The sequence below is a fragment of the Prenolepis imparis genome, unplaced genomic scaffold (genome assembly GCF_030444845.1).
Source record: "Prenolepis imparis isolate NDT839.2.m4 unplaced genomic scaffold, iyPreImpa1.0 SCAF_3, whole genome shotgun sequence".
Lineage (NCBI taxonomy): Eukaryota > Metazoa > Arthropoda > Insecta > Hymenoptera > Formicidae > Prenolepis > Prenolepis imparis.
This window is the reverse complement of record NW_028141161.1, coordinates 15,009,220-15,024,361: the sequence shown is the minus strand read 5'-3', so window position 1 is coordinate 15,024,361 and position 15,142 is coordinate 15,009,220. Positions and strand designations below refer to the sequence as shown.

The 15,142-nt window shown below is 32.3% G+C and overlaps 1 protein-coding gene across 1 annotated transcript in view; it reads right to left on the bottom strand.

Moving 5' to 3' along the window:
• LOC145934340 (tetratricopeptide repeat protein 39C) overlaps positions 1-15,142 on the bottom strand; it is a 66,069-nt gene that overhangs the window by 160 nt on the left and 50,767 nt on the right. Inside the window, exons 3-18 of the mRNA XM_083034701.1 lie at positions 6,172-6,373; positions 5,593-5,794; positions 5,076-5,276; positions 4,623-4,791; positions 4,226-4,424; positions 3,906-4,157; positions 3,506-3,714; positions 3,287-3,396; positions 2,146-2,435; positions 1,897-2,000; positions 1,639-1,768; positions 1,213-1,344; positions 731-846; positions 509-676; positions 328-420; positions 68-208 (exon numbers count right to left, since the gene is read on the bottom strand). Of these exons, the coding sequence (XP_082890827.1) occupies positions 92-208; positions 328-420; positions 509-676; positions 731-846; positions 1,213-1,344; positions 1,639-1,768; positions 1,897-2,000; positions 2,146-2,435; positions 3,287-3,396; positions 3,506-3,714; positions 3,906-4,157; positions 4,226-4,424; positions 4,623-4,791; positions 5,076-5,276; positions 5,593-5,794; positions 6,172-6,373 (2,694 nt within the window). The 3' untranslated portion in view covers positions 68-91. The remainder of the gene's footprint in view (positions 1-67; positions 209-327; positions 421-508; positions 677-730; positions 847-1,212; positions 1,345-1,638; positions 1,769-1,896; positions 2,001-2,145; positions 2,436-3,286; positions 3,397-3,505; positions 3,715-3,905; positions 4,158-4,225; positions 4,425-4,622; positions 4,792-5,075; positions 5,277-5,592; positions 5,795-6,171; positions 6,374-15,142) is intronic.

The window sequence follows — 15,142 nt, the reverse complement described above, 5'->3', positions numbered from 1 at the left end:
ATTTTTTGTTAAATTATATTTTATGGATTTGCCGTAACTTTGGAAAAATAATATAATTTTCAAATACCTGTTGTGTGCTTTGAATTCATATTCATATTCGACTAAGCGTCCCATGCACTCGTATTCTGTAAATACACGTGTACTCTGGATTACCACTGTTGGAATGGACTTTCAACTCGATTACCTCGTATGCTTCTTTCGTTTGATTCTATAATTTTAATTTTATATTTTATAAATTATAATTAAAAATAAAAAAATTGACAATGTTAAATTCTTATGAAAAAAATTCAAACATTAATTAAAAAGCAGTAGTAATTAATATTCTACCTGGATCTCAAAGTACTGCAACGGTGGACCTGTATTGTTGTACGTGAATGTGCCAAATGAGAAAGGTTTCTCATCTTCAAGATCTGTCAAACCCTAAAAGCACGTGTACGCATAATAATTAATATACGGTATAGCTGTTTACATATGATATTACATATATATTGTTGTTTAATCGGCTCACCCAAATGGAAAATTCTCTAGGAGCGGTGGCGGTTTCCCCTGTCGGAGATATCAACGGGGAAATATGTTCGAGACTGATTCCGGACACGTTCACCTGGCCGAGTAATTGGATCACCACGCTGCCACGGCTACCCTTGAAGGCCCAGCATTCGCCCGGCAAAACGCCGGTCTGGTGAATACTTTCGGGTCAGAACGATAATGAAATTAGATATATTCAGATAACCTGTATTACGGCACGGGGTGTGTTTTGTTGTTGACAAAGCGGTATGCCGAACAGATTGAGTACAGGTGCGCCAGTCAAATAGGGTTCGGTGTCTCGCGTCGAAAGGATCGCACCACCTACGTGTAAAAATCCATGCGATCTCCAGAGATGTGTGCCAGTTTTTCATTAATAAAATATTAGTTTTTAAATAAAGAATAATTCTATAATTATATTGCGAAAGTTTATTGTATATAATTCTGTTTGTAATATTTGAGATCAAATGGTAGTCACTCTGGGAAAAGTCATGTGTTAAAAAAAATTGATATAAAAATAATATGTATGTGTTATTTTTCTACGCTGAAGAGCTGAAAAAAAAGGAAGTTTAAAGGCCACTTTTTATTCACTTTATACGCATGAGATTATTAACGGGTCATAAGATCGCCTTTTTAATTAATGCATTAAGTATAGAAAAAGCTAAGTAAAAATAGACTGTTGAATAAAACCTGAACTTTCAAGAGCATAATCCGTTCTTCCAGTTTTATCGGCATCGTACGTCTGTAATTCGTTTCTCACCATATCCTTGACAATTTCCGGTGATAGAGCTTTCAGCAAATTCTTCGTATGCAGATTCATTTCTGTCGCAATATGTATTAGCGGTAAATGTTAAAAACTGACAAAAGTCAGCTGGTAATATAGTAAATTTGTTGAATGGGAAGATAAAAATAAAAATGTAACCCAAATAGTTATATGCGCGTGAATGATAGAAAGAGAAAGAGAGAAAGGCTTTTACTTTGTTGCAAAAAAGAGAATCTGTCGACATGGAAATAAGCCGTACAATATGTCGCTCTACTTATTTAATCGATATCTTTGACGTCAAAGAAATGCCACTGCACTGGGCGCAATATCCGGTCAACATTTACACATCGCACCTTTCTTACCCTCGGATACCTCGTTCCTCAGATTGAGAATAGCTTCTGACATTTTCGGAATCACGTTGCCCACTTCCTTTAATTTGCTCTTCAATTCGTCGCGCATCTCCATTACGTTTTTCACTTCCATCTAATCCAATTTTTACAGAAATAGCAGGTCGTTGTATTGTATTGCAATAATTAAAATAAAAAAAAATTACGTTAAGACAATATTGTTCACATAAAATCGTTTTTATTAAAAATAATAATAATAATTACCGAGAGAGTTTCTAAATGAGCTCTTAGATTTCCCAAGTCTGCCTTGATCAGCTTGAATGATGCACTAGCGGAATATTTATCGCAAAGGTGGGATACAGACATTGCTAAAAATTGAAGCTCTTTTTATATATAAATTAACTTTTCGAATTTAAATTTAATAACATTTATTATGCATAAAAGATTATATGTAAAAATAAAGTTTATTGAAACTTTTAACAAGTTAAGTAATTGAATCGATCTTTAACATACCAAGCATCGACGTGATGATACAGAAGACGAAGGGTTTGACTAATTTCGTACACCATGCAAATCGTCGATTGCAGTGAGTCGAAGTACCCGGACAATTTCCTGCGTTAACGCAACAGAAGGTGTTTCGCCCACTCATTAGCGTCGTTTCATTATGCACTTGTGTCCGAAGCGCTTTCAGAATATGAACAAGAACGTGCCAAGGAGAGTCGATAAAGATTAATTTATGCCAGATTTTGGCGATGCTTCTTAATGAACGTACGTGTGATCGCACGTGTCTTGCTAAAGGTAGTACATGTCAAAGTTTGGACCAACACGACGACTACTGCAGGCTATACATAATCGATATATTGTAAAAAATGAAAAGCGATTCTCAAAATAGATTATATACAGCGTGGAAGAAAAAAAGAAAGAAAAGGAAGCAAAAGAAAAAAATACACATAAAGAGGGAAAATGCAGAATAAAGTGATAAAATAAGATGGAAAGAAAAATTCCATTCTATTTTGATGAAACGTTCAAATATATTGTCTTACACTATACTGTTTTTCGCGGATGTACAGAATGTATGTATGTACAGGGTTAGTATAGACATTATTAAATGTATATACATGATTACAAGTGAATAAATTGTACATACAAACGATTGTTCACAGCAAAAGATGCGATCCAATTCCTTTATCTATATATATTTTTCTAAGAAAAACATTTTATCTGTATGAATCAACTATCTATCAGAAAGCTCTGCATATATATTTTTGTAGATAAAACGACCGCTTGTAAATAAGTATAATAAATTTCAAAACACAATGTTCACCTGTGCTTTCAATTTTTTTATCTATAAAATTATAATACACACATTATATATACATATATATGCGCGCGCAGCATAATATTAATATAAAATAAAAATAAAAATAAAACAACTTTAAAATTATATTTTGGGTACACATATAGACTGTCTGCATTGTTAATCATATTTTTGTGATTTTTCTCGATCTTTATTATTAACTAAATTATATATTTTAAACTAAATAAAGCACAGATAAAATATTACTGACGGATCCTTGGAACGTAAAAGTGTTTCTTGCTGTCAAGGCTATTTTACATTATAATATAATATCGGACGTTTATAAATTGAGGTCACTGTATATTTTTCAGGGCGGAATGTATACGCACATTAAGTCGACTTTCAAAGTCGTAATCTCTATATTGAGTTTGTGCCTTCACTAGGAAACTTTTGCCTTCGTTGGGATTCTAAAATATGAAAAAGTTACAGTAAAAATAACAGAAACAAATTTGCAGTTATGTAAAAAAGAGTTCAACGCAGCAATACGTAGCAAATGTATATATTCAGCATACTTACGTTATTGTTACAAAGATTACTTCCCAGTTCGTAAAGAGCAAACGCACTAACATGCTGATCGTACTCGTCGTTGGACGGATACCTACATTTAAGAGAAATTCGATAACTTTTAATAGCCGCTTCGGTATCTCCCAAATAGAAAGACGCTGCACCTTCCAAGAGAGCGGCCAGACCCACCATCGGTTCTTCTGAATGACTTCTCTTACATTCTGATAATAGAATTGCATGATTGATAAGATGTAAAAAAAATTTTGTGACACAAATGATTAAAAGAATATCGAATTAAATAAATCCAAGTAATATCTCAATTATTTAGTCGTTCTTTCGATTTTTATGTTACTTGAAATTTCATTGATTATCGAGAAACAATGATTGAAAAAAAAAATCGATCGATTATTACCCCACAAGATTCCACGCAGCGATTCGGCGGAACAGGACGGCATGGCATTCCATAAGTATAATAATTCGTATACGAGCAATTTATAATATAGAATTGAATAAGGACGCCCGGTGTCCTTGTCGATGAGTTTCGGCACTCTGCGCAGAATGAAAGCGCCGAGTTGCGTCTCCCGGTTCATCTCGTGGAACCAGTGAAGTATTTTGTCGTAAGTCGTTAGGAGATCGTCAAATTTGCCGTTCGCTCCACAACAGACTGCAAAGATAATGTAATGAAGAAATCCGAATTTGCTCATTCGGGCACCAAGATGATGTTGAAGTTACCCATAGCTAGATACGCGTAAAAGCTCTTGGACCACCTAGACTGATGTTGCAATTGCAATAAAGATCGATACGCTTCCTCATAGCTCAAACGTATCAAATGACACCAAGCCACTTCATGTAAACACAATAATTTGATTTCACGTTGAGTCGAAGTCTCAACAGCTTTGCCATACGCTTCAAGCGCTGCACTGACGTTTGACTACGAGACAATATTATTGGATCACACAATGATGAAAAATATTATATATATACGTTACATATAGATATAATGTTAATAATAATATTTTGCTCATAAAATAAAAAAATAGAGTAAAAAAAGATTATTTTATATGTCACATAAATAAGAAATCTCAAGACAATACATCTGTACGTTTAATAATTATTGATTTATTAGTACCTCTAGACGTTCCACTCTACCAGCGAAGAAAAGAAAGAGTGCAGAGTTATGAAATTCGGCATGACATTCATCTATCAGCTGTTTTGCTACTGCGACACCCGCTTTCACATTGGAACCGTCGAGTGCGAAAAACGGACGTACGATTGTGTGATACCAAAGAAGAGCCAATCTAAGGTAAGATAGCAATATATTGTCGATCGATTGACTAATCACATATTGCATATAAAATATATCTCAAAATATAACATAAAAATACAAAAATGAATACATTTATTAACATATACAATATACAATCAATTAAATAAAAAATAAAGGTTTGACATAAGAAAGCAGTAGCGATAAATATCACGCTCTTAAGAGATATCTCATATAAGTGTCCAATTTATTGTATACATTATTACTTTGTAAAAAAATTACATTTAGAGAAATATTTTATATTCACAATAAACTTACGTGGCTAGTGGTGCACGCATATCTTCGCTGAGTCGTGCGTACATAAGGGCGGTAAGACCAGCTTGTCTGTCGCCCTCGAAGCCCAAGAAGTGGATCACCTTCAACAAGGACGGCGGCAAAAGGCTCACACATAGCTGATATATACCGTAGCCAAAACTCGCGGCCGACATTAAACGTGTCACTTCCGTAGGTTCCACGAATCTGCGAAATATATATTTCAATCAATTACATCTTTAATGCTGAGATCCGCGCGATTTTAAACTTGTGAACGAAGGAACGAAGCAAGGTGATCCAAGCTAGCTGCACAATTTTTCGCGAAGCAAGTGCGCGAAGCAAGTGTATGAGTTTACCAGCGCGAGTTTTTTACGGATTGTCGATATCAAGTGAATAAATTACACGTGGAATATCAGGTATTGCCGATACACAATCGAATCTTTTTCTCAGAATATAGGAGAGGACAGTGTGGACGAGGAGCGAAAAAAAAACGAGAAGTTTTGTAAGAAGAAACAACAATTACGGTGTCTGTTGTTCGGACGTGATGCCAGTGAGCGAGAAGAACATTGATAGAGAGCTTCGCAGACCTGATGGCGACGATACGGGTGTCACGTTGTTCACGTAACCGTTGCAGGAGGGTATCGACCATTCCGAAGATTCTGGGCTTTGTGGACTCTGCAGAGAGGATCCGTTGCTCATGGGAGTGCCGCAGTAAGGGCTGAATCCTACGATAATTAGCGAAATAATCAAAAGTGCCTGATCGGATTTATATTTTATAAAGTACATTTCTTATAACAAAGTACAATTAATTCTTCAAACATCTGTAATAGAGAAGAAATAATCCAGAAAAAGATTTGTTAAGCAATTATGATTAAAATAATCTGATTATTAAAACTGTTAATGTTATGAAAACATTGAATTATGATTAAGTTATTATAATATTAATTGACAATGCTACTGCACTTAATCATAGAAAATAAATGTAAATTATTAGATATAATCGTAAAATACTTATATAAAGTTGTTACAATTGAAAATTAAAATTCTAATTTTTTAAATCGCTTCTAGTCGAGCTACGAATTACATAAGTGTGATGACGCACCCATCGGATTTGTACCATAAGTACGACGATATAGCTGAGAGATCTCAGTGTACACATGCTGATAAACTCGCCAAGCTTTCCGAAGCATCCAACCACCACGTACATATCCGGTTAGTTCTTGTTGAAGAAGCGTTAATATGGCCGAGCAAACTTGCGAATCCGCTAGGACGATTTGGCGCTCCAACTTATTTACATAGTCTTTCTGAAATTAATTTCTTAATTATTTTTCTATCAATTAATTTCAAATTAATCTTCCTTTTAAATAGGATTATATATATTATATATATTATATATACATATATATGTGTACGTGTGTGTACATATATACAAATGCCTCTATATATTAATTTTGATTATTATTGTCACAATTAAAAAAGTAATTTGCAAACAATATATTATTGAAAAAGACAAGCGATAAATTTTTGTCTAGCCTTTATATATTAAAAATCGACAGTAGGTCGCCGCGGACACTATGCGACGCGTAATTATATTATATATTTCCCGTTGTAAGTTCGAGGATTATTAATTGATGGAACTTAGTAATCTCAAACCAAGAGATACAGTTCCGAAAAATTAAAATTAATTTTCGCGCTTGGCTCGAAAATTTTTAATCTAATATGCGTAAAATGAATCGGCGCCGTATGGGATTCGCGGCTTAAAATTTATAATTTTCAATATTTTAAAACGCGCCAAAAATTATTCTTTTAAATATTTCGACAGTTCATTGTCTGTACATTATGATGGTACCATCAGAATACCAGTCTACAAACTTTTTGGTATAATAAAGGTAATATTATTGTGCGCCGTATGGGGTCAGCGGCTTAAAAATTTGAATTTTCAATATTTTAAAACGAGCCAAAAATTAATGTTATATATATTTTAACAGTACATTATATGTACATTATGATGATACCATCAGCATTCCAGCGTACAAACTTTTTGACTTATTATACGTTAATTGTAACCGCGCCATATGGGGTCAGCGGCTTAAAAATTTGAATTTTCAATATTTTAAAACGAGCCAAAAATTAATGTTATATATATTTTAACAGTACATTATATGCACATTATGATGGTACCATCAGCATACCAGCGTACAAACTTTTTGACTTATTATACGTAAATTGTAACCGCGCCATATGGGGTCAGCGGCATAAAAATTTGAATTTCCAATATTTTAAAACGAGCCAAAAATTAATGTTATATATATTTTAACAGTACATTATATGCACATTATGATGGTACCATCAGCATTCCTGCGTACAAACTTTTTGACATATTATACGTAAATTGTAACCGCGCCATATGGGGTCAGCGGCTTAAAAATTTGAATTTTCAATATTTTAAAACGAGCCAAAAATTAATGTTATATATATTTTAACAGTACATTATATGCACATTATGATGGTACCATCAGCATTCCTGCGTAGAAACTTTTTGACTTATTATACGTTAATTGTAACCGCGCCATATGGGGTCAGCGGCTTAAAAATTTGAATTTTCAATATTTTAAAACGAGCCAAAAATTAATGTTATATATATTTTACCAGTACATTATATGCACATTATGATGGTACCATCAGCATACCAGCGTACAAACTTTTTGACTTATTATACGTTAATTGTAACCGCGCCATATGGGGTCAGCGGCTTAAAAATTTGAATTTTCAATATTTTAAAACGAGCCAAAAATTAATGTTATATATATTTTAACAGTACATTATATGCACATTATGATGGTACCATCAGCATACCAGCGTACAAACTTTTTGACTTATACGTAAATTGTAACCGCGCCATAAGGGGTCAGCGGCTTAAAATTTGAATTTTCAATATTTTTAAACGAACCAAAAATTAATGTTATATATATTTTACCAGTACATTATATGCACATTATGATGGTACCATCAGCATACCAGCGTACAAATTTTTGACTTAATATACGTAAATTGTAACCGCGCCATATGGGGTCAGCGGCTTAAAAATTTGAATTTTCAATATTTTAAAACGAGCCAAAAATTAATGTTATATATATTTTAACAGTACATTATATGCACATTATGATGGTACCATCAGCATACCAGCGTACAAACTTTTTGACTTATTATACGTATATTGTAACCGCGTCATATGGGGTCAGCGGCTTAAAAATTTGAATTTTCAATATTTTAAAACGAGCCAAAAATTAATGTTATATATATTTTAACAGTACATTATATGCACATTATGATGGTACCATTAGCATTCCTGCGTACAAACTTTTTGACTTATTATACGTTTATTGTAACCGCGCCATATGGGGTCAGCGGCTTAAAAATTTGAATTTTTAATATTTTAAAACGAGCCAAAAATTTATGTTATATATATTTTACCAGTACATTATATGCACATTATGATGGTACCATCAGCATTCCTGCGTACAAACTTTTTAACTTATTATACGTTAATTTTAACCGCGTCATATGGGGTCAGCGGCTTAAAAATTTGAATTTTCAATATATTAAAACGAGCCAAAAATTAATGTTATATATATTTTAACAGTACATTATATGCACATTATGATGGTACCATCAGCATACCAGCGTACAAACTTTTTGACTTATTATACGTAAATTGTAACCGCGCCATATGGGGTCAGCGGCATAAAAATTTGAATTTTCAATATTTTGAAACGAGCCAAAAATTAATGTTATATATATTTTACCAGTACATTATATGCACATTATGATGGTACCATCAGCATTCCTGCGTACAAACTTTTTGACTTATTATACGTTAATTGTAACCGCGCCATATGGGGTCAGCGGCTTAAAAATTTGAATTTTCAATATTTTAAAACGAGCCAAAAATTAATGTTATATATATTTTAACAGTACATTATATGCAAATTATGATGGTACCATCAGCATACCAGCGTACAAACTTTTTGACTTAATATACGTAAATTGTAACCGCGCCATATGGGGTCAGCGGCTTAAAAATTTGAATTTTCAATATTTTAAAACGAGCCAAAAATTAATGTTATATATATTTTAACAGTACATTATATGCACATTATGATGGTACCATCAGCATACCAGCGTACAAACTTTTTGACTTATTATACGTATATTGTAACCGCGTCATATGGGGTCAGCGGCTTAAAAATTTGAATTTTCAATATTTTAAAACGAGCCAAAAATTAATGTTATATATATTTTAACAGTACATTATATGCACATTATGATGGTACCATTAGCATTCCTGCGTACAAACTTTTTGACTTATTATACGTTTATTGTAACCGCGCCATATGGGGTCAGCTGCTTAAAAATTTGAATTTTTAATATTTTAAAACGAGCCAAAAATTTATGTTATATATATTTTGCCAGTACATTATATGCACATTATGATGGTACCATCAGCATTCCTGCGTACAAACTTTTTAACTTATTATACGTTAATTTTAACCGCGTCATATGGGGTCAGCGGCTTAAAAATTTGAATTTTCAATATATTAAAACGAGCCAAAAATTAATGTTATATATATTTTAACAGTACATTATATGCACATTATGATGGTACCATCAGCATACCAGCGTACAAACTTTTTGACTTATTATACGTAAATTGTAACCGCGCCATATGGGGTCAGCGGCATAAAAATTTGAATTTTCAATATTTTGAAACGAGCCAAAAATTAATGTTATATATATTTTACCAGTACATTATATGCACATTATGATGGTACCATCAGCATTCCTGCGTACAAACTTTTTGACTTATTATACGTTAATTTTAACCGCGCCATATGGGGTCAGCGGCTTAAAAATTTGAATTTTCAATATTTTAAAACGAGCCAAAAATTAATGTTATATATATTTTAACAGTACATTATATGCACATTATGATGGTACCATCAGCATACCAGCGTACAAACTTTTTGACTTATTATACGTAAATTGTAACCGCGCCATATGGGGTCAGCGGCATAAAAATTTGAATTTCCAATATTTTAAAACGAGCCAAAAATTAATGTTATATATATTTTAACAGTACATTATGTGCACATTATGATGGTACCATCAGCATTCCTGCGTACAAACTTTTTGACATATTATACGTTAATTGTAACCGCGCCATATGGGGTCAGCGGCTTAAAAATTTGAATTTTCAATATTTTAAAACGAGCCAAAAATTAATGTTATATATATTTTAACAGTACATTATATGCACATTATGATGGTACCATCAGCATACCAGCGTACAAACTTTTTGACTTATACGTAAATTGTAACCGCGCCATAAGGGGTCAGCGGCTTAAAATTTGAATTTTCAATATTTTTAAACGAACCAAAAATTAATGTTATATATATTTTACCAGTACATTATATGCACATTATGATGGTACCATCAGCATACCAGCGTACAAACTTTTTGACTTATTATACGTAAATTGTAACCGCGCCATATGGGGTCAGCGGCATAAAAATTTGAATTTCCAATATTTTAAAACGAGCCAAAAATTAATGTTATATATATTTTAACAGTACATTATGTGCACATTATGATGGTACCATCAGCATTCCTGCGTACAAACTTTTTGACATATTATACGTTAATTGTAACCGCGCCATATGGGGTCAGCGGCTTAAAAATTTGAATTTTCAATATATTAAAACGAGCCAAAAATTAATGTTATATATATTTTAACAGTACATTATATGCACATTATGATGGTACCATTAGCATTCCTGCGTACAAACTTTTTGACTTATTATACGTTTATTGTAACCGCGCCATATGGGGTCAGCGGCTTAAAAATTTGAATTTTTAATATTTTAAAACGAGCCAAAAATTAATGTTATATATATTTTAACAGTACATTATATGCACATTATGATGGTACCATTAGCATTCCTGCGTACAAACTTTTTGACTTATTATACGTTTATTGTAACCGCGCCATATGGGGTCAGCGGCTTAAAAATTTGAATTTTTAATATTTTAAAACGAGCCAAAAATTTATGTTATATATATTTTACCAGTACATTATATGCACATTATGATGGTACCATCAGCATTCCTGCGTACAAACTTTTTGACTTATTATACGTTAATTTTAACCGCGCCATATGGGGTCAGCGGCTTAAAAATTTGAATTTTCAATATTTTGAAACGAGCCAAAAATTAATGTTATATATATTTTAACAGTACATTATATGCACATTATGATGATACCATCAGCATACCAGCGTACAAACTTTTTGACTTATTATACGTAAATAGTAACCGCGCCAGATGGGGTCAGCGGCATAAAAATTTGAATTTTCAATATTTTGAAACGAGCCAAAAATTAATGTTATATATATTTTACCAGTACATTATATGCACATTATGATGGTACCATCAGCATTCCTGCGTACAAACTTTTTGACTTATTATACGTTAATTGTAACCGCGCCATATGGGGTCAGCGGCCTAAAAATTTGAATTTTCAATATTTTGAAACGAGCCAAAAATTAATGTTATATATATTTTACCAGTACATTATATGCACATTATGATGGTACCATCAGCATTCCTGCGTACAAACTTTTTGACTTATTATACGTAAATTGTAACCGCGCCATATGGGGTCAGCGGCATAAAAATTTGAATTTCCAATATTTTAAAACGAGCCAAAAATTAATGTTATATATATTTTAACAGTACATTATGTGCACATTATGATGGTACCATCAGCATTCCTGCGTACAAACTTTTTGACATATTATACGTTAATTGTAACCGCGCCATATGGGGTCAGCGGCTTAAAAATTTGAATTTTCAATATATTAAAACGAGCCAAAAATTAATGTTATATATATTTTAACAGTACATTATATGCACATTATGATGGTACCATCAGCATACCAGCGTACAAACTTTTTGACTTATTATACGTATATTGTAACCGCGTCATATGGGGTCAGCGGCTTAAAAATTTGAATTTTCAATATTTTAAAACGAGCCAAAAATTAATGTTATATATATTTTAACAGTACATTATATGCACATTATGATGGTACCATTAGCATTCCTGCGTACAAACTTTTTGACTTATTATACGTTAATTGTAACCGCGCCATATGGGGTCAGCGGCTTAAAAATTTGAATTTTCAATATTTTAAAACGAGCCAAAAATTAATGTTATATATATTTTAACAGTACATTATATGCACATTATGATGGTACCATCAGCATACCAGCGTACAAACTTTTTGACTTAATATACGTAAATTGTAACCGCGCCATATGGGGTCAGCGGCTTAAAAATTTGAATTTTCAATATTTTAAAACGAGCCAAAAATTAATGTTATATATATTTTAACAGTACATTATATGCACATTATGATGGTACCATTAGCATTCCTGCGTACAAACTTTTTGACTTATTATACGTTTATTGTAACCGCGCCATATGGGGTCAGCTGCTTAAAAATTTGAATTTTTAATATTTTAAAACGAGCCAAAAATTTATGTTATATATATTTTACCAGTACATTATATGCACATTATGATGGTACCATCAGCATACCAGCGTACTAACTTTTTGACTTATTATACGTAAATTGTAACCGCGCCATATGGGGTCAGCGGCATAAAAATTTGAATTTTCAATATTTTGAAACGAGCCAAAAATTAATGTTATATATATTTTACCAGTACATTATATGCACATTATGATGGTACCATCAGCATTCCTGCGTACAAACTTTTTGACTTATTATACGTTAATTTTAACCGCGCCATATGGGGTCAGCAGCTTAAAAATTTGAATTTTCAATATTTTGAAACGAGCCAAAAATTAATGTTATATATATTTTAACAGTACATTATATGCACATTATGATGGTACCATCAGCATACCAGCGTACAAACTTTTTGACTTATTATACGTAAATTGTAACCGCGCCATATGGGGTCAGCGGCTTAAAAATTTGAATTTTCAATATTTTAAAACGAGCCAAAAATTAATGTTATATATATTTTAACAGTACATTATATGCACATTATGATGGTACCATCAGCATACCAGCGTACAAACTTTTTGACTTATTATACGTAAATTGTAACCGGGCCATATGGGGTCAGCGGCATAAAAATTTGAATTTTCAATATTTTGAAACGAGCCAAAAATTAATGTTATATATATTTTACCAGTACATTATATGCACATTATGATGGTACCATCAGCATTCCTGCGTACAAACTTTTTGACTTATTATACGTTAATTTTAACCGCGCCATATGGGGTCAGCGGCTTAAAAATTTGAATTTTCAATATTTTAAAACGAGCCAAAAATTAATGTTATATATATTTTAACAGTACATTATATGCACATTATGATGGTACCATCAGCATACCAGCGTACAAACTTTTTGACTTATTATACGTAAATTGTAACCGCGCCGTATGGGGTCAGCGGCATAAAAATTTGAATTTCCAATATTTTAAAACGAGCCAAAAATTAATGTTATATATATTTTAACAGTACATTATGTGCACATTATGATGGTACCATCAGCATTCCTGCGTACAAACTTTTTGACATATTATACGTTAATTGTAACCGCGCCATATGGGGTCAGCGGCTTAAAAATTTGAATTTTCAATATATTAAAACGAGCCAAAAATTAATGTTATATATATTTTAACAGTACATTATATGCACATTATGATGGTACCATTAGCATTCCTGCGTACAAACTTTTTGACTTATTATACGTTTATTGTAACCGCGCCATATGGGGTCAGCGGCTTAAAAATTTGAATTTTTAATATTTTAAAACGAGCCAAAAATTTATGTTATATATATTTTACCAGTACATTATATGCACATTATGATGGTACCATCAGCATTCCTGCGTACAAACTTTTTGACTTATTATACGTTAATTTTAACCGCGCCATATGGGGTCAGCGGCTTAAAAATTTGAATTTTCAATATTTTGAAACGAGCCAAAAATTAATGTTATATATATTTTAACAGTACATTATATGCACATTATGATGATACCATCAGCATACCAGCGTACAAACTTTTTGACTTATTATACGTAAATAGTAACCGCGCCAGATGGGGTCAGCGGCATAAAAATTTGAATTTTCAATATTTTGAAACGAGCCAAAAATTAATGTTATATATATTTTACCAGTACATTATATGCACATTATGATGGTACCATCAGCATTCCTGCGTACAAACTTTTTGACTTATTATACGTTAATTGTAACCGCGCCATATGGGGTCAGCGGCCTAAAAATTTGAATTTTCAATATTTTGAAACGAGCCAAAAATTAATGTTATATATATTTTACCAGTACATTATATGCACATTATGATGGTACCATCAGCATTCCTGCGTACAAACTTTTTGACTTATTATACGTAAATTGTAACCGCGCCATATGGGGTCAGCGGCATAAAAATTTGAATTTCCAATATTTTAAAACGAGCCAAAAATTAATGTTATATATATTTTAACAGTACATTATGTGCACATTATGATGGTACCATCAGCATTCCTGCGTACAAACTTTTTGACATATTATACGTTAATTGTAACCGCGCCATATGGGGTCAGCGGCTTAAAAATTTGAATTTTCAATATATTAAAACGAGCCAAAAATTAATGTTATATATATTTTAACAGTACATTATATGCACATTATGATGGTACCATCAGCATACCAGCGTACAAACTTTTTGACTTATTATACGTAAATTGTAACCGCGCCATATGGGGTCAGCGGCATAAAAATTTGAATTTTCAATATTTTGAAACGAGCCAAAAATTAATGTTATATATATTTTACCAGTACATTATATGCACATTATGATGGTACCATCAGCATTCCTGCGTACAAACTTTTTGACTTATTATACGTTAATTTTAACCGCGCCATATGGGGTCAGCGGCTTAAAAATTTGAATTTTCAATATAT